General features: G+C 35.7%; 3 protein-coding genes across 3 annotated transcripts; 1 reads left to right on the top strand and 2 right to left on the bottom strand.

Annotated features, from left to right (window-relative positions):
* The first annotated feature begins 708 nt into the window (after nucleotides 1-708).
* On the top strand, nucleotides 709-4,501 carry LOC139432699 (uncharacterized). Its single transcript, XM_071201463.1, has 2 exons — nucleotides 709-1,264; nucleotides 1,329-4,501. The coding sequence occupies exons 1-2, from the start codon at nucleotides 709-711 to the stop codon at nucleotides 4,499-4,501; spliced, it is 3,729 nt and encodes a 1,242-aa protein (XP_071057564.1).
* A 3,496-nt stretch (nucleotides 4,502-7,997) lies between these two features.
* Nucleotides 7,998-9,564, bottom strand: LOC139429101 (uncharacterized). The gene is made up of 3 exons (XM_071194600.1): nucleotides 9,499-9,564; nucleotides 8,349-9,439; nucleotides 7,998-8,294 (listed from the first exon to the last, which is right to left on the bottom strand). The coding sequence occupies exon 2, from the start codon at nucleotides 9,437-9,439 to the stop codon at nucleotides 8,447-8,449; it is 993 nt and encodes a 330-aa protein (XP_071050701.1). The 5' UTR covers nucleotides 9,499-9,564; the 3' UTR covers nucleotides 7,998-8,294; nucleotides 8,349-8,446.
* Nucleotides 9,565-16,291: 6,727 nt separating this feature from the next.
* LOC139432698 (uncharacterized) lies at nucleotides 16,292-17,494 on the bottom strand. Its single transcript, XM_071201462.1, has one exon. The coding sequence runs from the start codon at nucleotides 17,492-17,494 to the stop codon at nucleotides 16,292-16,294; it is 1,203 nt and encodes a 400-aa protein (XP_071057563.1).
* Nucleotides 17,495-25,089: the final 7,595 nt, after the last annotated feature.

Here is a 25,089-nt window from a genome sequence, read left to right as displayed (position 1 = left end):
GCAAATTTTTTGGGGGTCAGAGGAGGTTCGATGAGGAGAGGAGGTTCTTGAATCGGCGATTCTTTTGAGGGTCGGAGGAGATTCGATGAAGAGAGGAGGAGGTCAATTAACTTGAGAAGGTTATGTTATTTTGACGAAATTATTAAAAATTTATCTTTATTAAAAATGTATCTTTATTTAGGTTATGTTATTAAAAATTTATCTTTATATGTAACCTGTTTACCTAGATGAAAACAATTACTATGTTTATCCTTCGACGCTTCTCAATGAACTGGTAATGTTTTCGATATATCTCTTAACTTATTGTACACAAAGGTATACGGTTTTGGGACATGTAGGTATACAAATAAGTGAGTCATGATCTACCTGCGGGATATTTTTTAAAATTTATTGTGTAAAGGTATACGGAGCTTTAAAATATGCGAGGAGGTTCTTGAATCGGCAAATTTTTTGGGGGGATACGTTCGAGGAGGAGGTCAATTAACTTAATACTAGTAAGTGAGTCATGATCTACCTGCGAGATATTTTTTTAATTTATTATGCAGAGGTATACGGAGTTATAAATATACATGTATACAAACGCACTCGATGCATCCTCCTCCTCCCCAATAAGTTTCAGGAGCGGTGAGGGTTTATAAACGCCTGCGAAATGTGGTATTGACGTAGTTCTTTCATAACAAGTAGAAGTGTACAACATTAAATTGTAAAATGGTCGTGTGTGAGGATTGTGGAAAAAGTTTTACTCGAGTTGACAATTTAAAAAGACATCAACGATTATCTTGTATTGGCAAGAGAATCAAGCTTGACGCACCGCAAATTCCAAAAGCAGTAAAATGTGAGGCTTGCGATGATTATGTAAATAGACAATGTTACTCTGCACATTTACGAAGCAACGCACACGAGCGTAACGCTTTTGTTATAATCGATGACGGAGTGGAGAGAATAGCTGGAGCATTCGGTGACAAAATTGTCAGTTATCGAATAAGTGAAGAAGGTTTTTTTGTGGATTTGGATGAATTTTCTCATAGAATTCGAGAAAAAATACTAAATCTAATACAAAGCGCAATCGATATTCATCGAAATGTAAAATTAAATATGGAATGTTTTGGTTTGTATTTTTTACAATCAAAGGAAGACTTTGAAATAAAATCATTCAATACGAAAAATAAGGTAGTATCATTAGCGTCGGATCTGTATAAAATATATAAGGAATTTATTGATGAAATTTCATCAAAAATGTCAGAATTCCAGGAACGAGATTCAGGTAAGCGTAATGTGACATAATATACCTATATATTAAAAAATAAATGTTTCAATATTTTATTTAGGATGGACTTTAATGCAAATTCTCTATATGGAGTTAAATTTAAACAAATATAATCCTATCAGAGCATCTAATTACATCGATCTACCATCGCAAATAAAAGCAAAGCGTGCTGTGATAAATATACAAAACGCGGATGATGCATGTTTTGCATGGGCTGTAACATCCGCACTACATGAACCGAACGGTTTACCACAGAGGACATCTTCGTATCCGAATTACCTAGACTGCGGCTTAGACTATTCAAATATTGTTTTTCCAGTTAAATTACGAGATATACCTGTATTTGAAAAGCAGAACAAACTATCTATTAATGTATATGGAATAAATGAGTATTTTAAAGACGGTGTTATGAATTATGACATAATTACAATGTATATATGTCGACAAAAAGAAGAAAGACATATAAATTTATTATTGGTTACAAATGATTCCGGGAATAGTCACTATTGTTGGATAAAAAATCTGTCTCGATTACTATCATCGCAAGCATCGCAGAATGGTCATGAAAAGTATATTTGCGACGGATGCTTGGTATTCTTTACGTCAGAAAATAAACTTATCCGTCATCAAAGTGACGATTGCAGCAAGGTAAGGGCAATTTTACCAACAACAAATTTGAAAATAAATAAATATGGAAATGAAGAAAAGGAAAATATACTACAGTTCGAAAATTTTGAACGACAATTAAAAATACCGTTCGTGGTGTATGCAGATTTTGAAGCATTACAGAAACCGATCGCCGATGCGGAAGCAACAGAACTTAACGATGATAATTCATACTCCGTCAAATGTTTCAAACACGAACCTTATGCATTTGCATATTATATAAAATGTTCATATGACGAATCATTGTCGAAGTTTGAAATATATCGCGGATGTAATGCTGCTCAAATTTTCATGAGCAAGTTGGAACATGACCTTCTGAATATATACAAAAATTATTTAAGCCAACCAAAAGAAATGCTCCCATTACCACCTATTGATAGATTAATACATGAGATGCAGGATATCTGTCACATTTGTTCGCACAAAATAAAAGAAGGTAATAAAGTGTGCGATCATGATCACCTAACTGGGTTGTATAGAGGACCCGCACATGCTGTATGTAACATCAATTATCAATTACCAAAGTTCATACCGATATTCTTTCACAATCTTTCGAACTACGATTGTCATATGTTTGTGAAAGATATGGCATTAAAAGAAGAAGACGTGGACGTTATAGCACAGAATAAAGAAAAGTATATATCATTTTCGAAAAAAATTATCGTAGGAGAAAACATTGACAGCAAGGGAAAGCTAAGGCGGGTTCATATGAAATTGAGATTTGTGGATTCATTTAGGTTTATGGCTTTATCGCTAGAGAAGTTGGGTTCATTTTTGGAAGACAACCAATGCGTTCAAATCAGAAAATATTTTAGGAACGAAGAACAGTTTCGACTTATACGTCAGAAAGGAGTTTTTCCGTACTCCTTTGTGGATTCATTCGAAAAGCTGAATCTTACCGCTCTGCCAGATCGAAGTAGTTTTTACAATACTTTATGCGACGATAGTATAACCGAAGAAAATTATTGTCGTGCACAAACGGTGTGGAACTTATTTAACTGTCGCACTTTAGGCGAATATAGCGACATTTATTTAACGTCTGACGTTTTACTTTTGGCGGACGTATTTGAGAATTTCCGAACCATCTCGATGAAGTATTACTCTTTAGATCCATGTCATTACTTCACAGCGCCGGGCTTCGGTTGGGATGCATTATTACGAATGACAGGGGTAAAATTAGAATTATTAACGGACATAGACATGTTACACTTCTTTAAAAATGGTATTCGCGGTGGATTAAGTATGTGCACTAAACGCAGTGCGAAGGCTAACAATAAATTAATGATGGAATTTGATGAAACCAAAGACCCATCTTATATTTTGTATCTCGACGCTACGAATTTGTATGGACACGCAATGAGACGAAAATTACCGACGGGTGGATTTCGATGGCTATCAGATGAAGAGATTCAAAAGTTAGATATTTACAATACGGAAGACGATTCCGAAAAGGGTTACGTGTTCGAGGTAGATTTAGAGTATCCGGAAGCAATACATGATGAACACAACGATTTGCCATTTTGTCCAGAACGGATTGTACCCCCAGGTTCAAAAAATGCAAAGTTAATTGCAAATTTGGAAAATAAAACAAAATACATCATTCATTACGTGAATCTAAAGCAGTGTATCAAGTTCGGATTGAAACTAACGAAGATTTACAGAGTATTAGAATTTAAACAATCCAACTGGATGCGGAGCTACATCGATTTCAATTCCGATAAACGTGCGAAAGCTAAGAATGAATTTGAAAAAAATCATTACAAAGCAATGAATAACATCGTATACGGTAAGACAATGGAAAATGTGGAAAAGCGAGTGGATATAAGACTAGTTACCCACTGGGAATGTCGTCATAAGAAACCGGGCGTGGAAGCCCTAATAGCTAAACCAAATTTTAAATCTTCGAAAATATTTTGCGATAATTTGATAGCCGTTCAATTGAACGTCGCGGAAGTTCGTTATTGCAAACCGCTGTATGTGGGTTTCAGTATATTAGAGCTTTCGAAAACCGTAATGTACAGCTTCTTCTATGATTACTTAAAAGTTAAATATGGAAATAACATAACACTTTTATACACCGATACTGATTCCCTAATCCTAGAAATTACTACTCCCAATGTATATGAGGATATAAAAGAAAATATTGAATTTTTTGACACGTCCAATTATCCGTTAGAGAATATACACAATATACCTCGCGGTCGATCTGTGTTGGGAAGAATGAAAGATGAATATCCAAACAGGTGCATAACGTCATTTGTTGGAACAGGAGCTAAGGCGTACTGCATCACCTTGTTGAATGATAATGTAAAAAAGGCTAAAGGAGTAAAGAAATATGTTATAGATAAACATTTAAGCGTGACCGATTATAAACGTGTGGTTGAATGTGGCGGATCGGTTCATAAAAAAATGTACATTTTTAAGTCAGAATTTCATACTATGTATACCGAATTAAAGCATAAAATTGCTCTTTCATCGTGCGATGATAAACGATACATATTACCGAACGGATGTAATACTTTGGCGTGGGGTCATTGGTTGATAAAAAGATTGAATGCGAATAAATGAATTTAATTTAAAAAAAATTGTAAAGAATAATAATAATAATGTATTTGTAATGTTCGATTGTTAATAAAGTCTTGTAAACTTTTAAATAGGTCTTTATACGTTTTAAAGAACGTTAGTTTTTGAGATCCAAGAATTATGAGACGGACCTAATCCTAACCATTTCACAAACACTTGATTTCCTTTTCGCCGTAGCACTTTTTCCACCAAGTAGACGTCAGGATATTTAACTTTTTGTAATTCCTCTCGATAAAAACCACCCATAATTTTTTCATTGGATGCATCTTTGAGCAGATATGTTGTTGGGAAAGTATTACGAACAGAATGTATTGTAAACACTTCGTTAGACCAATTGGGAGTATAGTTTTTGGTGAAGGCGTGTCGATGCTTGCTCACTCTGACGTGATCACCGACATTAAATTTTTTGGTATAAGGATCGACAATTTTTATGTAATTATATACAGTTTTTAACAGTGTCGATGCGTTTCTGTTATTTACCTCGCTAGGTTTCATTCCTATCGTCCTGTGAACTTGGTTGTTATAATCCAGAATTAATTTGGGAAGCAATTCCAACCAACGATAGTTACCTTGCATACTAAATTCTTTCCACATTTTTTCTTTTATTGTTCTATTAAACCGTTCAACAATAGAACTCTTTAAATTGGAAAATGAACTGTAGTGATTGATGTGATATCGTGACATGAGCTTTTTAAAATCCTCATTGTAAAATTCTTTTCCGTTATCCGTTTGCAGATTCTTCGGTATGTTTTTTCGCTTTTCCGATAGAATTGTTTCCATAGCTCGCGTAACTTCTTTGCCAGTTTTGTTTTTTAGTGGTACAGCCCAGCCATACTTTGAGAAAGCATTAATAACTGTTAGAATATATTTAAAATTACCATTTGCATTTGAATAAGGTATCATCTCCACTAAATCAGCTTGAAATAAGTCCGTTAAACCTTTTATAATAACACGTCTGCGTTTATACTTTTTCCTCGCGGACGCGTGCAACTCGTTTACGACGGACCTTTTAATATCGCTCATTTTCTGGATATTTCAATGAGCAGTTCTACCATAAATGGTTTCTTGAGTAAAGTGGTCTTCGTTGTGGGTTTGCAAACTATTTTATCTCCAAAGAAGAGAACATTTAACTTTTTATTTGGATCGAAGATACTCCCGTTAATAATCATTTCAACGTCTCCTTCAAATCGGTATTTCACTATTTCACCAATATATAAAAAGTTTATATATTTACTTACGTAACCTAAATTTTGAATAATGTAATAATTATCCGTTGTATCCGTAGTTCCATCTCCGCTAAACGTAAGTATAGTTGGTTGTTTGAAATATCGTTGTAAGTTTTCACGTTTATTAAAATGAGCAGCAATGTTGTGTCCGTGTACGTGTTTACCAAACTTATCGATCGTCATACTAGACGAATGTTTTCCGAACTTGCTTAAACTCATCTGCTCTAGTTCACAAACGTCGGTGTTTTAAAACAAAAAATGTGAGAGTCGTATATTTATGATAATATTTTAACGTATAATCTCGGCCTCTGTTAGCTCCGATATTATTGATGATATTTCATTGACATGTGCAGAATGACCTGCAGTTTGCGAGGCCATCAACAAACGCAGTCTGTCGACAAGTTCGTTGGGATCGTCCCAATACTCGTATTCGATAAGAGCCCCAGGAACGACTTGTTTTTGTAATGCACCACCGACTTTTTTCTTCGGATTCGGCCAGTATTTAGCCCAATGCACCTTGGGTTTGTTACCTTCAACGATAGGCTTGATAATATTCTGAAATTTCCCACTGTCGTCCTCAGTAGTCATACCTGCCTCTGGAATGTAATTAATGTACGGAGCATTTGAACGTAGTAAGATATCTTTGTAGTTGCGCATGTCCTGAATTGTAAATTTGCCCGGTTCGTTTTTAAATAGTAAATCATATAAACCAACGGTTCCCGTATATTTGAAGTTTCCAACGTGAATATCCTGATCCTCAAAGTGAACAGGACTGACTCCAATGTAGAAACCTTCGGGAGTTTCGCGAACACCGTATAAACGATCATAATCATCTTTTAAATCAGTTGTTAAACCAACAATATACGTTCTGGGCAAAGGATGAAACTGACTCAAAGCGGCTTGTACCTCTGGAGACTCCAATCTTTCTTCTATTTCATCTTTAAGTCGTTCTATTCGATTATGTGCGTCCGAAATAAGAGCTCCGGTATCCTCGCTAGAATCGAGGAGTTCTTCTTCGCCCGGCGGAACTTCATATACTTCTTCTTCTGCATGAGCTAATGGACCAAGAGGAGAAGACGTGGGAGAAGATACCAACCTTTTTTCAGGAGTCGATGTAGCAAATTTTCGTCGTTGTTCTTTTAATGGAACTTTCGGTTTTCGAATAAAATATTCGGTCTCGGTTTTAGCTGGTACGTCAGAAATATCCGGCGAGTAGCGTTGTATCTTAGATATCAATTTTTCTTCTTTTGGAGATAAACTTCGTTTTGGAATGGATAGTAAAGGCGCAGTGTCAAGTTTTGCGACAATATCCTGTAAGGGCCTTGCGATGGGTGCATATGCGGTTTCCGACCGAATCCTTGACTCCTCTAAGTCTTCTTTTAAAGAACGAATTTTGTCTCTCACGACTTCTCGTGCCGCGATAAGTTCTGCAGCTATCGTCTTGTTCATTGTATGATGTATGTGAAGTTACTACGAACTGTACAGCTGAAGTCGTTAGTTTTAAACTTATGAATTTATCAAAACCCTTACGGTAACGTCCCTTAGATACACTACAATCTAAATCAATAACTAGGATGCCGTGTCTATTCTCCCAACAAGCATCGCTAATTTCCTTTAGCCGATGAAACTCCATATCGCTCATTATGTGATCTTCAAATACGTGTTTTAAATTTGTTAAGTCTTGTTTAAATAACACCAAAAAGTTACAATTATCGCGAACTAATTGTTTTGGAATTGCACTATAACTTTGACAAATTAGAAAACAATCAATGTTTTTATGTCGACCATACGAAAAAAATTCCTTAATGACATTTTGACCTGTACAGGAAACATCGTCAAATACGACTACCGAATATTCTTTCGCATCTTCCGGTCGAATGAACTCGTCTATATTAGAAAATTCATAGTAACCGCAATCTTTTATAGGTTCAATTAAACGTCTTAAAAAATCGTACTTATTTTGGTATAACGAATTAGAGCATAAGTACAAGTTTAGGAAGCGCAACCCATTACGTGCAATTAAAAGCGATAACATAGCATTTGTTTTTCCGACACCTGAGGGTCCTACAATTAAACCTCGCTTACATTTTCCACCAAATAAATTGCTGTGTCTTGTAAAGTGTTCTTCGACCGAACCATTACTAAAATTTACTATAGGCAGTGTTAGAAGTTGCGGTAAACATTTTAATTTCTCGTCGATCATGATTCTCGTACTAAATGAATTGGATAAGACTGAATGAAAATATAGCAAAAGAAACTATATATACATATATTTAAGAAGAAGAATAATAATAATAATAATAATAATAATAAGTATAATACCTTAACCATTTAACCTAACATAACCTAACCTAACCTAACCTAAGGAAGAGGAGGAAAAATGGTTACCACTCCTCCTCCTCTTCCTGCTCATCCCGCACTTCATACGGGGGCGGAGGCGCTGCAGGTGTCGGTGTCGGAGGTTCTATCCCAGTCGAACAATGGTGTATGTGCATGTTTTGAACATGCACCTGCCCTCTCACCACTGCCGACTCTGAGACAATACTGTTTACCTAAGAAGATTATGAAATTAAAAACGTGCAAAAAAGATTATAGATATAGCCTACCAGCTGAAACAGGGTATCTACTTTGACCTCCAATGACGCAACTCTTCGCTCCAACGTGAGCACCCTCCCGAAGTTGTTGCTACCGGACATCTTTTTAGCTAGGAAGGGAAGTTATTAGTATGTAAAGAAGACAAAATGAATTCTGCTTTTTTCATTTCAACGGTTAATGTTGCAACGGTGATGTCGAGTGACGTTGTTAAAGAGTGGTTAGAACTCGACGCCAGCCCTTCCCTAAACTGTGCAAGTTCTCTCAAAGAGGTCTGCAATTGAAGTACCTTTGCATGAAGGTCTTTATAAAAATTTTGATACAAAATATTAATTTCGGTCAAAATCTCCTCTTTGGTTGTTTCTACTGCTGCACACATTGCATTTGAAAAAAGGCTGGCAGGTACATCGGAAATGACTGAAGTAGCGGGAATTGTGTCCACCCTTAATATTTGTACTTTCGGGCTTAATAAGGGAATTTCTATGGTAGGAATGTTTATGTTAGTAGGGGGAGTGGGAATCGACGAAGCTTTAGAAGAAGAAGCCTTAGAAGAAGAAGCCTTAGAAACAAAAGCTGCATTAATAGCTTTAAGGTATGTCCGGTTTTCGGTGCAGTGTTGGGATACCGCCATTAAAGAAAGAGAGTCGTTGGACTCATCGCCGCTAGCCACTTCCGAGTGTGTCACTTCAACCTTTGACAGAGTCGCAGGTTCAACTGACACACGCTTGTGTTTGGTACTTCGCGAACGAGCACGGGTCTCCCGTCGAAGCTCTCTATACTTATCTGGCGGTAACCACACACCTGCACCCTTCTTCCGGTGTTCACGGTTCCCCGACTTTCGACGAAGTGAAAGTGAAAGGTGTTTCACATTCTTATCGTCGACTTTCGAGGAACCTGCGATGTTTGGAAGCGCCGTAGCTTGCTGCACATTAGATTCAACGTTTGGATCCATCGGCTGCTCATTAGGCTGCACGTTTGGATCCAGAGCCTTCTCAACAGTCGACATGTTCAACAGGTTTATGTCAAAACTGTTTAACAGAAAGGATTCCTGGCTGGCGAAACCCGGAGCAGTTAAATCAATTTGACTAAAACCGTCTTGAGACATCTTGATAAGAAAAGAAAATTAATTAATTTTATTTTAATAAAAAAAACATGTATACTTACATCGCTTGATGAAAAATACAGTTGCACGTTAAAATCTAACTGCAGAGGGTGCTTGTCAACAAAGTGCTAAATGATAGGATATGAATGATAAAACGTTCGAAAAAATAAAGTTATGCTTACCAATAAAAGTTAACTTGAAAAAATAGAAGGAGCTATAGGAATGAAAAACACAAGATTAAAAACAATATATGTCAAGAAAGGAGACTATACTTACCAGAAAAAAGTTGCTGAAATTACGATGTTAAAAACTGATCGGTCTAATCGAACTGATCAGCAGTAAGCTCCTGTAGGAATTGGGAAAAAAATATCAATTTAACATAACAAACAAATAAACAAGTTGTACTCACAAAAACAAAGTAGAACGAGCTGTCATGATGAAATAAAGCAAGAATATATTATATAAACATGGAAGTAGAAAAGGTTACTTACCAAATAAAACACAGCAAAAAAAGAGAAAGCTGAATGAGCAAGGATGTCTAGGAGTGGAAAAAACAATTTTAAATATTATATAAACATGCAAAACAAATATAGTTTTACTCACCAAAAAAGAGAAAGTTGTAGAAAGAGCTGTAGTGATGGAGAGAAAATGAACGTTATATAAACATGATAATAAAGAAGGTTGTACTTACCAAAAAACTGAAGAACACAAACACTTAAGTGACTTTCAAAGGCTGGGAGGTGCCTTCTTAGGGGGAGGAGTGGGGAGGAGTGGGGAATGGGCGGAGTTAGAGTGGGGGTACTTTTTTTCTGGCTCTACTTTCCTGGCAACCGGGGGGGGAATTTTAGATTTCCCCCACTCCCATCCCCACTCTTCCATCTCCACTTTGGGAGGAGCCTGAGGAGGAGCATGGGAGGAGCATAGGAGGAGCTTCAATAAACAATCCTTTTCCCTTTTTCTTTTTTTTTCTTTTTTTTTTTTTCTTCCTTTTTTCCCCTTTCTTTCTTCCTTTTTTTCTTCCAATTTAATACTTTTTCAATGTACAACCCAAGTCATACCAACCCAACCCAATGTATACATACCATGTATTCATTTAGATTAACTATTTTTTCTTTTAAATTAAAACAACTTTTTACACTTTTTACAATCTTTTATTATTATTATTAATTTACAATCTATAACTGACAATGTTTATATACTAAACCATACATAAAGAACAATCCTTTCTTGCCGATGGTGGACCATCAATATGCGTTTCCCAATGAGGCAAATTATAATGTTCAAAACAGGGCAGCTTGCTTTGTAATCGCTCATCGTTTCTATACTTCAACGGTAATTTAAACCAAACCGCCGCCAAATCTAATGGCTTTACTTTATTGATATAATAATCGATTGGTAAATAACATAATTCGTAGTTTTTAATATTCGCAAAAGATAAATCAGATTCGTATCTTTCCATAATATCCCACACTTTATTAATTATAAAAGTTGAAAGTCCCAATCTGGTAACTAACCGCCAAAGACGTTCCATCTTGAACTGCTCTACCGCTTCTACCCGTCTGCCTTTCTCAATTCGTTTACATACAGTTATAGATGTCTGAATACGTATGAAAATAAATAAAAAACATTCGATAAGGAGCACATACTTGGTCTCTTTTTATGATAGGGACACATCGGCGCACCAACCTCCAATTTGCATTCATTTTCCGGCAATTCTTTTACTGGTATTATTAAAATTCTTCTTAAAAATGTAGCTTTCTCACGTCCTTTTACGTACGCTACTTTTGTCGAACGACACAAATAACAAACGATCTCATCGAAACGAGACGCAGGAACAAACCCGTCGTTCCAATCAATACAATGATGATGACTCATTAACCAATTCGCCGTATTGCGAAATTTGGTAGATAGTGAAGAAAAGCTTCGACTAGATTGAAACACGTAATGACTTATACAATGATTACTGTCGTAAGAAGCCAGTTCTTTTGGGATAAATTCTTCATCGTTTATCGTGAAACCTTGAATGTCCAAAATAATAAAATCCCTTTGAAAAACCATAATATCCATAATATAATATACCACTATATGCAAACGTTTCCTTCGATGTTTAGAGATACACTAAATGACGTTGCTTCAACAGTACCACTATATTAATTGCTTAACCATTTTCGTAAGAGGCGAATACACAAATGCTCTGTCATGCAGAATTAATGCGTAAGCTGTCGTACCCTCCGGAATTGGATTTTTCGTTGAATACTCGATTTTTATTTCTACTCCGCTTTTATGTATTGCTTCCTGTTGATACGTGCAATCGATTCCAATTAACGGCGCGTAAGTTTTAAATTCTTCCAGTGAAAACAAAGGTTCGCTTTCTTGATAGTAGTATGCTTGCTGAAATCTTGAATACATATCATACAAAATCGCATAGTGATTGTTATCAAAATCCACATTCAAATTATCGTACGGAAAACGTTCTCCATTCAAGAAAACGGTTACGTTCGTTAAGTTTATATTATCAAATAATGCCATGTTTCCTTTAAAAATACCCTTTCGATTTGTTTGAAATCCGATGATTATATATCTAGGCGTTTCCAATTGTGGAGCAGTTTTGACGGCCCAATATTGCTTCGTAGTTTGAGGTAATTGAGGGTACTCGTGTATTTCCCACGATCGAAAAGGAACGTGAATGTCTACGTTTCTTTCTGATAGTTTTGTTAATGCCAACTGTTCGCGTAGTCCCACCGCCACGTGAGGAACTCTCCATATAATTTTATTAATGATCAATTTCAATTTTTCGTCGTTCGGAGCGGCTGCTGGTTGAAAGATGACGTCCGTATCATCGTGTCCGCGAATTAGCACAAGTTCCTGTCGAACGTTCATCATGATTTTTCTGAAATCTTCTGCGAATCCTAGCAACGTTTTTAGCGGAACGCTAAGACCGAAATTTCCATTTTTATCTAAAGCCTTTGAAACACCCGCTATATCATCTTTCCAAGGTTTTATGTGCCAACCGGCGTTCTCTAATTTCACCACCTCGTTCTGTGTAGATGAGAAATAACCCTTCATGCATGAGCTTATACCGACGTTCCGCACACCATCAACATGTACTCCGTTAATAAGATATCGAATATCGCTAAACATAAATGCAACGGTATTGTTAACCAATTGCCCCGTTGCGCTGGCATCTTTTGTTATACTTCCGTCCGCGGCTAACTTACGAACGCTACCCTCGACGTATAGATAACTCTCGCTCGGTAAAGTATAATTATCTATTTCCGGAATTGAAATTCTAATTTCGTCATTGTTATCGAACGTGGTCGATCCAAACGGTTGATGCGAATGGAATTCATAAGTTACGATAGAGTGATCTGTTTTTATCTTATCCGTTACTTTTAAAATGTCCATTACTTTAACACTTCGTATCCTAACTGAACTAAATACCTTCGATTGACTGGTGATAATCGATGAATGGATCGTCTTCTACTGCCGCTACGTTGACTGATGACGCGCGCTTTAAGTAGTGTAAAAAGGCCGATTCTGGACAGGAAGTGATCCTGATCCTCCCTCGCGCATGCGCAGTGAAGCGGATATGACGTCAGCGCATGCGCAGTACGTGCATGTAATGTTGGTTGCCTACCTCGTGGGGCGCCACCTAGCGGTAGATAGCGGAACTAACCACCTAGCGGTGGGTGGTGGAACTAACGCCATGTTGGTTGGTTGCCTACTTCATGGGACGCCACCTAGCGGTGGGTGGTGGAACTAACGCCATGTTGGTTGCCTACTTCATGGGACGCCACCTAGCGGTGGGTGGTGGAACTGAGGTGGGTGGTGGAACTAACGTCATGTTGGTTGCCTACTTCATGGGACGCCACCTAGCGGTGGGTGGTGGAACTAACGTCATGTTGGTTGCCTACTTCATGGGGCGCCACCTAGCGGTGGGTGGTGGAACTAAGGTGGGTGGTGGAACTAACGCCATGTTGGTTGCCTACTTCATGGGACGCCACCTAGCGGTGGGTGGTGGAACTAACGTCATGTTGGTTGCCTACTTCATGGGACGCCACCTAGCGGTGGATGGTGGAACTTAGCGGTTTAGAGTTCCGTAGGGCGCGGTAAGGGGGTTGGGTGATAGATGGCGCGCGTAAATTTAAAATTGGTGTCACCTAGCGGTGGAACGTTGAGTGATAAATGGCGCGCGTCTGGGCGTTCTAAATCAAAATCCCATAAGATTTAACATAGGGGAGTCCGAAATCACATTTTATCCCTACGCCCACATTTTAAAGTCCCAAGAACCCTCTTTTTCCGGAAAATTTGAATGCTGCTATCTAACACCACGATGACGTCATCGTCGATACATGAGGACACAAAGCTTGGTGTTGCCTGATGGGCGGTAGACGAACGAAATATACATAATACTTACTTGTTATAGGAATTGAACTGATAGCTGCAAGGAGAAATCTAGAAACTTTAAAGTCAATAAACCACCGAAACCTTTCCAGTTTATTGCAGTTGAACAGAACAAAAAATAAAAAAACAAAAATAAATATTAATTTATTAATTAAAACATAAATTTAATAATACAATTAGATTAATAAACCTCCGCGATACGTTTTGGTAAAAATACGAATAAACCATCCCACAAATCAACAACTGATCGCCATGTAGATGATGTAATCCGCTTCACAGACGTAAATCACATATAATTTATTCACTTCTAATTCAGATATGTTCTTCTTCGGAGCAAATTGATACTGCTCTATAACTGATTTAAACGTGACATACTAGCTTGAGTTGCTTTATAACGTGAGCGAGCGGTGTGAGCAGTAGTAGAAGGTAACAACTGACTTCTATATGAAAATTTTAACCGTTTATACCATCGGGAACAACCTTGAAAAATGTTAGAATGTGTGTTGCACAACAACAACAATAACTTAAACGTTTATACGTAATTAGACGAATATAAAGTTGTTATACAATGCAAATAATATATTATGCATTTTATTTTCTCGAATCTTCGCCGCACCTTGATTTATTGACAGTGTATGCAAATAGAAATGCAAATGAAAATAGAAATTTAAAATGCAATAAAATAAAGTTGACTATAATACAATGTATGACGTGTTTTAACTGGAATAAATATGAAATCGGTTCGATTTAAGGAAGAGATTGAGATTTATGAAGTAGAGTGTGATGATGTACATAAAAGAGCAAGAAGTGGACGGGAATGGTTAGAGGCGGTAATTGATAGACAACGATTTCAAAGACGTATTAAAGAAATTGAACGAATTGTTGATAAAATATTGCGTGAAAAATTGTTAAAAATGAATGAATAAATAAAACTTAATAAAATATATATTGTTTTAATTACTTTAGTTTTAGTATACAGTTGTATAAAGTAGTATTAAAATACATGTAGCTTTAAAATTTTTATTGAGCGATAAATGACGCGCATATATCTATGGGCGTTCTAAATCAAAATCCCATAAGATTTAACGTAGGGGGGTCCAAAAGTACTTTTTATCCCCACCACTACCTCCTTCTGACCACGTACACATTTTAAATTCATCTGATGAGCGATAGATAGCGTGCGTATAGCTATAGGCGTTCTGGACCAAACTCCCATAAGATTTAATATAGGGGGGTCCGAAATCAAATTTTATCCCCACCACTACCTCCTTCTGGCCACGCCCACATTTTAAATTCAACCAATCGGAGCGCAGCATTCTCCAAGAACCCTCTTTTTGGCGGGAAATTTGAATGAGGCTATCTAGATCGACGGGCCTTATCACGATGACGTCATCGTCGATACATGCGGACACAAAGCGTTGAGCGATAAATGACGCGCGCTAGGTGTTGCCTGATGGGCGATAGATGGCGCGCGTAAATTTAAAATTCATGTGACGCCATCTGGTGATGGTGGTAAAAGAGAATAAAGATGCAATTATTTTGATAGTATTAAAATGCATATTTTTTAACAAAAATAAATATTAATTTATTGATTAAAACATAAATTTAATAATACAATAGGAATATTTCTAATAATAATTCAGGCAACTTAAATACAAGTAACTTTATTTTGTTTACATAAAAATTTTTTTAAAATTAAAACATTGTTCTGTGAACATACCGCTGGACAACAGCCGACGTGAAACCAACATTGATTGGAGGTTGAATTTAATTTAGTTTCATCCTCTTCCGCAAATTCTAACGCAATATCTGTTATTATTGAATTATTATTATGGTTACGTGTTTCCAAAAACTGCTTCTTTTGATTTCCCTTAACAAATATTTGATCGTAGGAGGAAATTAAACCATCAATTACATTTAGACCTTCCGATTGATTTATCCACCCATCGTTATATATCAACCTATGATGGTTGCGTTCTAAATATCTTACTGACCTCTGATCTTCAACGTTTAATCGTTGGAATGGTACGCTCGGCTTTAGGTGTAAATGTATAATGTAGCCGGTGGCGGTAATATCCAGAAGAGTAAATTCTTTAACTTCGAATTTACAGTTGACGTAAAACCCTTGAACGTCTACAACCGCACATCTGAACTTCATATTGTAATAAATGTAATTTATAACTATAGATACCTCCCCACTCAAAGGTTTTTGTAAAATTATTAAAGAATGTACGTAATGATTATAAATAACTTCTGAGTATTTCGAATTCCAAAGTTATTTATGTTTCAGTAAAATTATGCAGGTATGTGTTATGTTACATTATACTTGCATATAAGTTACTTTAAATATATCTACAATATTTCGAGCGCTGTGTGGGAATTTTATTGGATCCAGTACATCTAATTTACTAAAACGTTATGTCGATGAGATAGAGTTGTTTACAAACTGATCTATATTTGATTAATCATACCAGTTAAAGGAACATATTTGAAAACACGATCGTGTAAGATTAAACAGTAGAGGGAAGTAGCATTAGGTATCTCTTCACTCGTTTCAAATTCAATGCGAATATCAACGGTTCCAACATTTAAAATATCATTTTGCCGTGAACAATCAATTACAATAATCGGTGTATGTGCTAAAAATGTATCTCTGTTAAACATTGGTTCTGCAAGTTCTCGATCGTAATAGGTCTTTGCGAAATTACAATACATTTCATATAAAACTGCAATTTGACCTGTCTTAAAATTTAAATTTAAAGCTTCATAGGGATATTTCTCACTATTTAAAAACACTTTCATATCTGTTAAATTACAGTGGTCAAATTGTGATGCAGAACGTAACGGATTATTTTTTCTATTGATTTGAAACCCTAATATAAAGTATCTGGGCTTTTCTAATTGAGTAGATGTTTTAATTGTCCATGTGTGTTGTCTGTTTTTTGGTAATGATGGGTATTCATGTAAATCAAATGATCTAAATCCCATGTCCAATTCAATTCCTTGTTCAATGTACTCTAAAAGTTTTAAACGTTCAACATCGGCTACAGAAACATGAGGAACTTTCCATACTATTTTATTAATAGTAATCGCCACATTAGGTAAAAGACTTTCGATAACATTCTTGTCTGAATTACTGCGTACTAAAACTAATTCTTGACGGAGATTTATCAAAATTTTATTATAATCTTCTGCGAACCCAAGAAAATATTTCAAGGGAACACAAAAATTAAAATCTCCTGTATTTTCATTTACTTTAACATTTGGATATTCGAAACCTGCGTTAGAGGCATGATAGTATTCCGATCTTGTTAATGAGCAAAGATTTTTTAATGTGCTAGCTATTCCTGGATTTCTTACTCTGTCAATTACGTTCCCTCCACATTCAAATCGTACTTCACTAAACATATGAGCGATCGGATTTGCTGACAATTTTGAATCTTTATCAACGGTTCCGTCATCTTTCAATAGTTTCCCTTGTACGTAAATAAAAGATTGACTTGGTAACGTGTAAACGTCCTGTTGTTGAATTGCAATACGAATTTCATCGCTATTGTTAAAAGAATTTGATGAGTATGGTAAATGATTATGATACTGAATCCGTACGAGTGAATTATCAAATTGTACTTTATCAGAGACGTTTAAGATACTCATATTGTTATTATTTTATTAATTGTAAACCTAATGATTCAAGAAATTGTTTGTTTTGAGGTGTTAACTGTTTCACAGTGTGAACAGAACTAAAAGTATTGGTTTGATTTTGTGGGTTTATATTACCTTTTACCTTAAGAACCATTATTACTAGAGAGCTTTAAATGTAGTCTTATCTTGATGACTTCTCCTCTGAAATTGACCAACAATCCGTTTTGATCAACTATTTTAAGGGTAATATTATTAATTATTTGTGTATTCAGAGGCATATATATTAAATTGTGGGGAGTTTCTGATATTTTATAACCTTTAGGTACTGTAGGGAAAAATGAGTAGATAGTGTGCGCAGGTATGTCGTTGTGATAAGCTCCATGTGTTATGCTACATAGTACTTGTATAGAATTTACTTTAAATATATCTACAATATTGCGAGCTCTATGCGGGGATTTTATTGGATCCAGTACATCTGATTTATTAAATCCTAATATTGTTGAGATGGAGTTGTTTACATTAAAATCAATAGTTTTGTTACATGTGATCACTGCTTGTAGAGTATCCTCATTTGCTTGTAGGCTAAAGTTCACACCTTTAATATTCTTTTCTTTAAGTTGTTTATTAATGGCATTCGAAATATGTGTTAATTCATAAGATCCTGTTGGTAGTGCTATCAATTCATTATCAATTTTTAAGCAATTATTTGTTTCGTCAATATTTGGAATTGAGTTGTATCCATCAAAGCTTACAAGTGCCAGTTCATATTGATAATTAGGATTCAGTTCTATTGCAGGGTGATAATTTGCTGTTAGAACAGACGTTTTTCCTACTAAATCAAACGTCCACATCCTTCGATTGTTGAAACTATAATGCGTCTGATGATAAGAAATTTAAACATAAATGACCACAATTACTTGTGTTATAGGTTTGATATTGATGGTGATTATATTTAATAATTACATTATTTCCTGCACTCTTGAAATAATTGACAATTTCTTTACTTGGTTTTAAATTACCAAAACTATCGAAATAAGTAATTATATTTCCCTTTTTAATATAGGCTGTCCAATGAGTACCAGGTCCTTTCACACTATCCAAGTTAATAATACCTCTTTCATTATTATTAATACGCACAGGTAATTTATCTTGCATGAATATCCCTCTAAACTCTGGTATCCCTAATATTTTCACATAACGCATCAAGTCAACGTTTGTTAGCGCTTTCTGCTGTTGTATGGTTTTTCTTGGCGTGTCTTTAAAAAAACACCTAATCCTTTTTTATATGGTTTTAAATACAGACCTTTACCTAAAGCTATTGATTCCATAGTTTGATTATGTCTTTGACTTTCCTTGAGTGCCGCTTGTGCTTGCTTCGTTTTATTGACAGCACTTATAACGGAAGCAGTGCCACCTGCTAGAGCTCCTAATGCACTTAAACCAGCAAAAATTGGAATGAGCGGAAGTATACCACCGCTTTTTGGAATTGTAATAACTCTAGAACGAGGTTTCTTTTTGACAATACCTTTTACGGCACGTAAAGCTAACTTTGCAGCAGATTTCAAATCATTAGTGCTTGACTCTTTTAATTTTATTTTAGCATTTTTAACGGCTTTATTAAAAGAAATCGCTTTTCCACTTGCTCCTTTCTTCATGGTCCAATCACTTCAATGGTCAACAGACAAATGAATATTATATGTTTAAATTCAGTCTTATAAAGGAGTCAGTTATACCATAAACATGAAAGTGATAAAACAACCTTACACATTAAATATTGATGATATTGATAATCGCTTCAATGGTCAACAGACAAATGAACATTATATATTCAAAATCAAACTTATATAATAGTTAGTTATACAATAAACATGAAAGTGATAAAACAACCTTACACATTAAGTGTTGATGATGTAACAATGCAATTTAATAATAATCAATCACCTCAAAACAGAAAGCATAGTTATTTATTTCCAAATAATCTACGTTGCATTATATCCGGACCTTCTAACTCTGGTAAAACAAATCTGATAATTAGCTTATTACAGGATCCTAATGGACTATCATTTAAAAATGTGTATGTGTATTCAAAGTCATTGTATCAAAACAAATATGAATATTTGAGAAAATTGCTGCAGCCTATAAAAGGTTTAGGATATTATGAGTATAGCAGTAGTGATGACATAATGCATCCTTCTAAAGCGAATGAAGATTCGGTTTTTATATTTGATGATGTAGCATGCGATAAACAATCAATTATTCGTGATTATTTTTGTATGGGACGACATAAGGCAATAGATAGTTTTTATTTATGTCAGAGTTACACACATATTCCAAAGCATTTAATACGTGATAATGCAAACTTTTTAATACTTTTCAAACAAGATGATCTAAATTTAAAACATATTTATAATGATCATGTAACAACCGATATGAAATTCAATGTCTTTAAGAAAATGTGTTCAATGTGTTGGAAAGATAGATTTGGATTTTTTGTAATAAGTAAGGAGGACGATATGAACAATGGTAGATATCGTAATGGGTTTCATTACTATATAAAACTGTGATTGTGTATGTTTCTATATCAGTCATGTTAGTGATACGAACAGGTGGAGAGCTGCATTTACCCGGCTATCAGTTCTGTGGACCCGGGACAAATCTTATGAAACGCTTAGCACGTGGAGATCCTGGTATTAATGACCTTGATAGAGCATGTAAACGTCACGATTTAGCCTATACACAATACACAGATTTACATAATCGACATAAAGCAGATAAAGTATTAGCTGAAGAAGCATGGAAAAGAGTATTGGCGAAAGATTCATCGATTGGTGAAAAAGCTAACGCATGGTTTGTTACTAATGCGATGAAAGTAAAACGAAAGTTAGGTTTCGGTTTGAAGAATCCGAAAAAGTATCGGTGTTACAACCGATAAAGTATCGGTGTTACAACCGATAAATGCGGTTAGTCGGATAAAACTGATCGGTTAAAACCGGTCGGATAAAACAGATCGGTTAAAACCGATCGGATAAAACGGATCGGTTAAAACCGGCCTGAATAGTTTCAATAAAACTCTACAGTAAGCACATGCATTAGTCAGTAACCGTTCATTCATTGTACAGAAAACATGGACTCAAAACAATTAACACGAAAGCTTATTAAAACAAGAGCAAATGTGAAAAAGAAATTGGATACATTAAAAGCAAGGAAACATAAATCCGAACATTTGCTTCAACAGCAATATAAAGCAGTAACAACCCCTTTAAAAAAAATAATTTCCACAATTAAACATCCTATTAAAGTTAAGAAGGAGGAGGAGGAGCTTAAATCGGAGGAAGTTAAAGAAGAAGAATTTAAAACAGTAATACCTACAAAGAAAAGAAGAGTATCAGAAGCAGTGCAAGCATCACGTCTACCAGAACTTCATCGACAACAACAAGCGCCTCAATCACCAACAATATCAATATTAAGCGATGATGATGAAGATGTTTTTGCAACATCTCCATCACCACCACCGCAACCAACGCAAACATCACCACCTGCAGCAGCAGCAGCGACAGCAGCAGATGTATCTCCATTACCAGAAACTATGAATATTCCTGAAGAATCATTTTTCTTATACTTGGAACAATTTGCTCCTCTAACAAGATCTTACATTGAGGGCTATGTAAGAGATGATAGCAATGAATTCGATTCCAGCAACAAGGGAGTTCATGTTGATATTTTAACTGATAAATATACCATTGGAAATAGTGAAATATTCTTTAGTAGTAAAACGAATGATATAACCATTGCAAATAAAACTTATAAGGGTACGAAAGGTCTGTATGAGCTAATCTTCAAGAGGGAACCAGAACAATATACCAGTGATGATCAAAAGAATTACGTTGAAATACTTAAAACAACAGCAGCATTAAACAAAAATCAAGATAAAAGCAAACAAATTATGGGTGACAAGTCGGACAAGTATCGTCAAATAATTGCACCTGTTTTAAATACAACGGAAGGAGTTGTACGACGGACTAGAGTAAAAAGCGTTCCTGTTCGTATGAGAACTGGTGAAGGTCTCATGCAGCAGCAGTACAATAATCAACGGTCAAATTTTATTTATTGGGATGATCCTAATGAATTAGTAGATAGATTAAAACTTTTAATAGCCTCTCAGCTTGCCGGTAATACGTCACATGGTAATGAAATTAACAGTATTATAGAAGAGTTACGAGAAGCTCATATAATTGTATAAACCTACAATACATTATATCATTTTAGTTATGACTATCCACAAGTTCGGACATCATATTTCTTCTTCTTCTTCTTCCTCCTCCTCAATAGAACATAAATATTATTCTTATTTGAATATTACTTTGACTGGCGCGAAAGCTGGACATAGTTATGCGCTGAGTAATTTCAACAGATATTATATTTTTCCTATTGAATCAGGAGAAATTTACTCTATCACCATTGTGCCATCGGACACCACTCTTATAGTAAACAATAGGATTTATGATAGCTCAAATGGGAAGGGTATCAAATTGAAGAAAGGTGACAGATTAAAATTCATTCCATCTCCTACTGCGACGATTAATACACTGTTTGTAGAAATCGTACTAACATGTCCTCTGATATTAAAAGAAAATTAGCTGAAGAACTTCATAAACCTGCTCGAATACATTTTAAAAGAAGACATGTACTTACTAAAGGGATAAATGATTTATACCAGGCTGATTTAGTAGAGATGATACCTTATGCACGACAAAATAGTGGTTATCGTTATATACTCGTTGTAATTGATGTCTTTAGCAAATATGCATGGGCTGTTCCGGTAAAAACTAAATCAGGTAAAGATGTTACTAAAGCAATGAAAAGTATTTTAAAGGATGCAAACGTACCAAAAAACCTTCAAACCGATCAAGGAAAAGAGTTTTATAATAAAGATTTTATGTCACTTATGAGTAAATTAAAAATTAATCATTACTCTACGTTTAGCTCGTTAAAAGCATCTATCGTTGAACGTTTAAATAGAACTTTAAAAGGTTTAATGTGGAAAGAATTTAGTGTTCAGGGATCTTTTAAATGGTTAAATTTATTACCGCAAATTTTATTAATATATAATACCCGCAAGCATTCCACTACAGGTATGAAACCAATAGAGGCGGATGAGGAAAAGCTATTGCGTACTGTTTATAATAGAAAAACACATTATCAAAGTCAAACATTACACACAAAATTTCATTTGAATGACTTTGTAAGAATATCTAAACATCGTGGTGTGTTCACCAAAGGGTATACTCCTAACTGGAGCAATGAAGTTTTTAAAATTGTTAAGATTCAATATAGTAATCCAGTGACGTATTTACTACAAGATTTGAAAGGTGATGACATTAAAGGAGCTTTCTATACTGAAGAATTACAACGGACTCATTATCCTGACATACAGTTGATTGAAAAGATTCTAAAACGGAAAGGAAACAGAATGTACGTCAAGTGGTTTGGAATAGATGAAAGAAGTTGGATTAAGAAATCAGATATTGTGTAGTAGTAATTACATTTTTTTAAATAAAACAACTTTTTTAATATGTTATCTGGCCCTTATTTTAGTAGTATACTTATCTCCTCCACCTTCAAATTATATGTTTTGTTTAAACGTTTCTTTTGTGCATCAATAGGTTTTATACAACTGTATACTAAAACTAAAGTAATTAAAACAATATATATTTTATTAAGTTTTATTTATTCATTCATTTTTAACAATTTTTCACGCAATATTTTATCAACAATTCGTTCAATTTCTTTAATACGTCTTTGAAATCGTTGTCTATCAATTACCGCCTCTAACCATTCCCGTCCACTTCTTGCTCTTTTATGTACATCATCACACTCTACTTCATAAATCTCAATCTCTTCCTTAAATCGAACCGATTTCATATTTATTCCAGTTAAAACACGTCATACATTGTATTATAGTCAACTTTATTTTATTGCATTTTAAATTTCTATTTTCATTTGCATTTCTATTTGCATACACTGTCAATAAATCAAGGTGCGGCGAAGATTCGAGAAAATAAAATGCATAATATATTATTTGCATTGTATAACAACTTTATATTCGTCTAATTACGTATAAACGTTTAAGTTATTGTTGTTGTTGTGCAACACACATTCTAACATTTTTCAAGGTTGTTCCCGATGGTATAAACGGTTAAAATTTTCATATAGAAGTCAGTTGTTACCTTCTACTACTGCTCACACCGCTCGCTCACGTTATAAAGCAACTCAAGCTAGTATGTCACGTTTAAATCAGTTATAGAGCAGTATCAATTTGCTCCGAAGAAGAACATATCTGAATTAGAAGTGAATAAATTATATGTGATTTACGTCTGTGAAGCGGATTACATCATCTACATGGCGATCAGTTGTTGATTTGTGGGATGGTTTATTCGTATTTTTACCAAAACGTATCGCGGAGGTTTATTAATCTAATTGTATTATTAAATTTATGTTTTAATTAATAAATTAATATTTATTTTTGTTTTTTTATTTTTTGTTCTGTTCAACTGCAATAAACTGGAAAGGTTTCGGTGGTTTATTGACTTTAAAGTTTCTAGATTTCTCCTTGCAGCTATCAGTTCAATTCCTATAACAAGTAAGTATTATGTATATTTCGTTCGTCTACCGCCCATCAGGCAACACCAAGCTTTGTGTCCTCATGTATCGACGATGACGTCATCGTGGTGTTAGATAGCAGCATTCAAATTTTCCGGAAAAAGAGGGTTCTTGGGACTTTAAAATGTGGGCGTAGGGATAAAATGTGATTTCGGACTCCCCTATGTTAAATCTTATGGGATTTTGATTTAGAACGCCCAGACGCGCGCCATTTATCACTCAACGTTCCACCGCTAGGTGACACCAATTTTAAATTTACGCGCGCCATCTATCACCCAACCCCCTTACCGCGCCCTACGGAACTCTAAACCGCTAAGTTCCACCATCCACCGCTAGGTGGCGTCCCATGAAGTAGGCAACCAACATGACGTTAGTTCCACCACCCACCGCTAGGTGGCGTCCCATGAAGTAGGCAACCAACATGGCGTTAGTTCCACCACCCACCTTAGTTCCACCACCCACCGCTAGGTGGCGTCCCATGAAGTAGGCAACCAACATGACGTTAGTTCCACCACCCACCGCTAGGTGGCGTCCCATGAAGTAGGCAACCAACATGACGTTAGTTCCACCACCCACCGCTAGGTGGCGTCCCATGAAGTAGGCAACCAACATGACGTTAGTTCCACCACCCACCTTAGTTCCACCACCCACCGCTAGGTGGCGTCCCATGAAGTAGGCAACCAACATGGCGTTAGTTCCACCACCCACCGCTAGGTGGCGTCCCATGAAGTAGGCAACCAACCAACATGGCGTTAGTTCCACCACCCACCGCTAGGTGGTTAGTTCCGCTATCTACCGCTAGGTGGCGCCCCACGAGGTAGGCAACCAACATTACATGCACGTACTGCGCATGCGCTGACGTCATATCCGCTTCACTGCGCATGCGCGAGGGAGGATCAGGATCACTTCCTGTCCAGAATCGGCCTTTTTACACTACTGCTTTATAG

The sequence above is a fragment of the Onthophagus taurus genome, chromosome 2 (assembly GCF_036711975.1).
Source record: "Onthophagus taurus isolate NC chromosome 2, IU_Otau_3.0, whole genome shotgun sequence".
In the NCBI taxonomy this organism is placed as follows: Eukaryota; Metazoa; Arthropoda; class Insecta; order Coleoptera; family Scarabaeidae; genus Onthophagus; species Onthophagus taurus.
This window is presented reverse-complemented; position numbering and strand designations above follow the sequence as displayed.

Excerpts from the sequence above, each read along its gene's own strand:
- LOC139432698 (XM_071201462.1), bottom strand. The coding sequence starts at position 17,494 with ATGAGTATCTTAAACGTCTCTGATAAAGTACAATTTGATAATTCACTC.
- LOC139432699 (XM_071201463.1), top strand. The coding sequence starts at position 709 with ATGGTCGTGTGTGAGGATTGTGGAAAAAGTTTTACTCGAGTTGACAAT. Across the intron at positions 1,265-1,328 it reads ATTCCAGGAACGAGATTCAG|GATGGACTTTAATGCAAATT; the intron begins GTAAGCGTAATG and ends TATTTTATTTAG.
- LOC139429101 (XM_071194600.1), bottom strand. The coding sequence starts at position 9,439 with ATGTCTCAAGACGGTTTTAGTCAAATTGATTTAACTGCTCCGGGTTTC.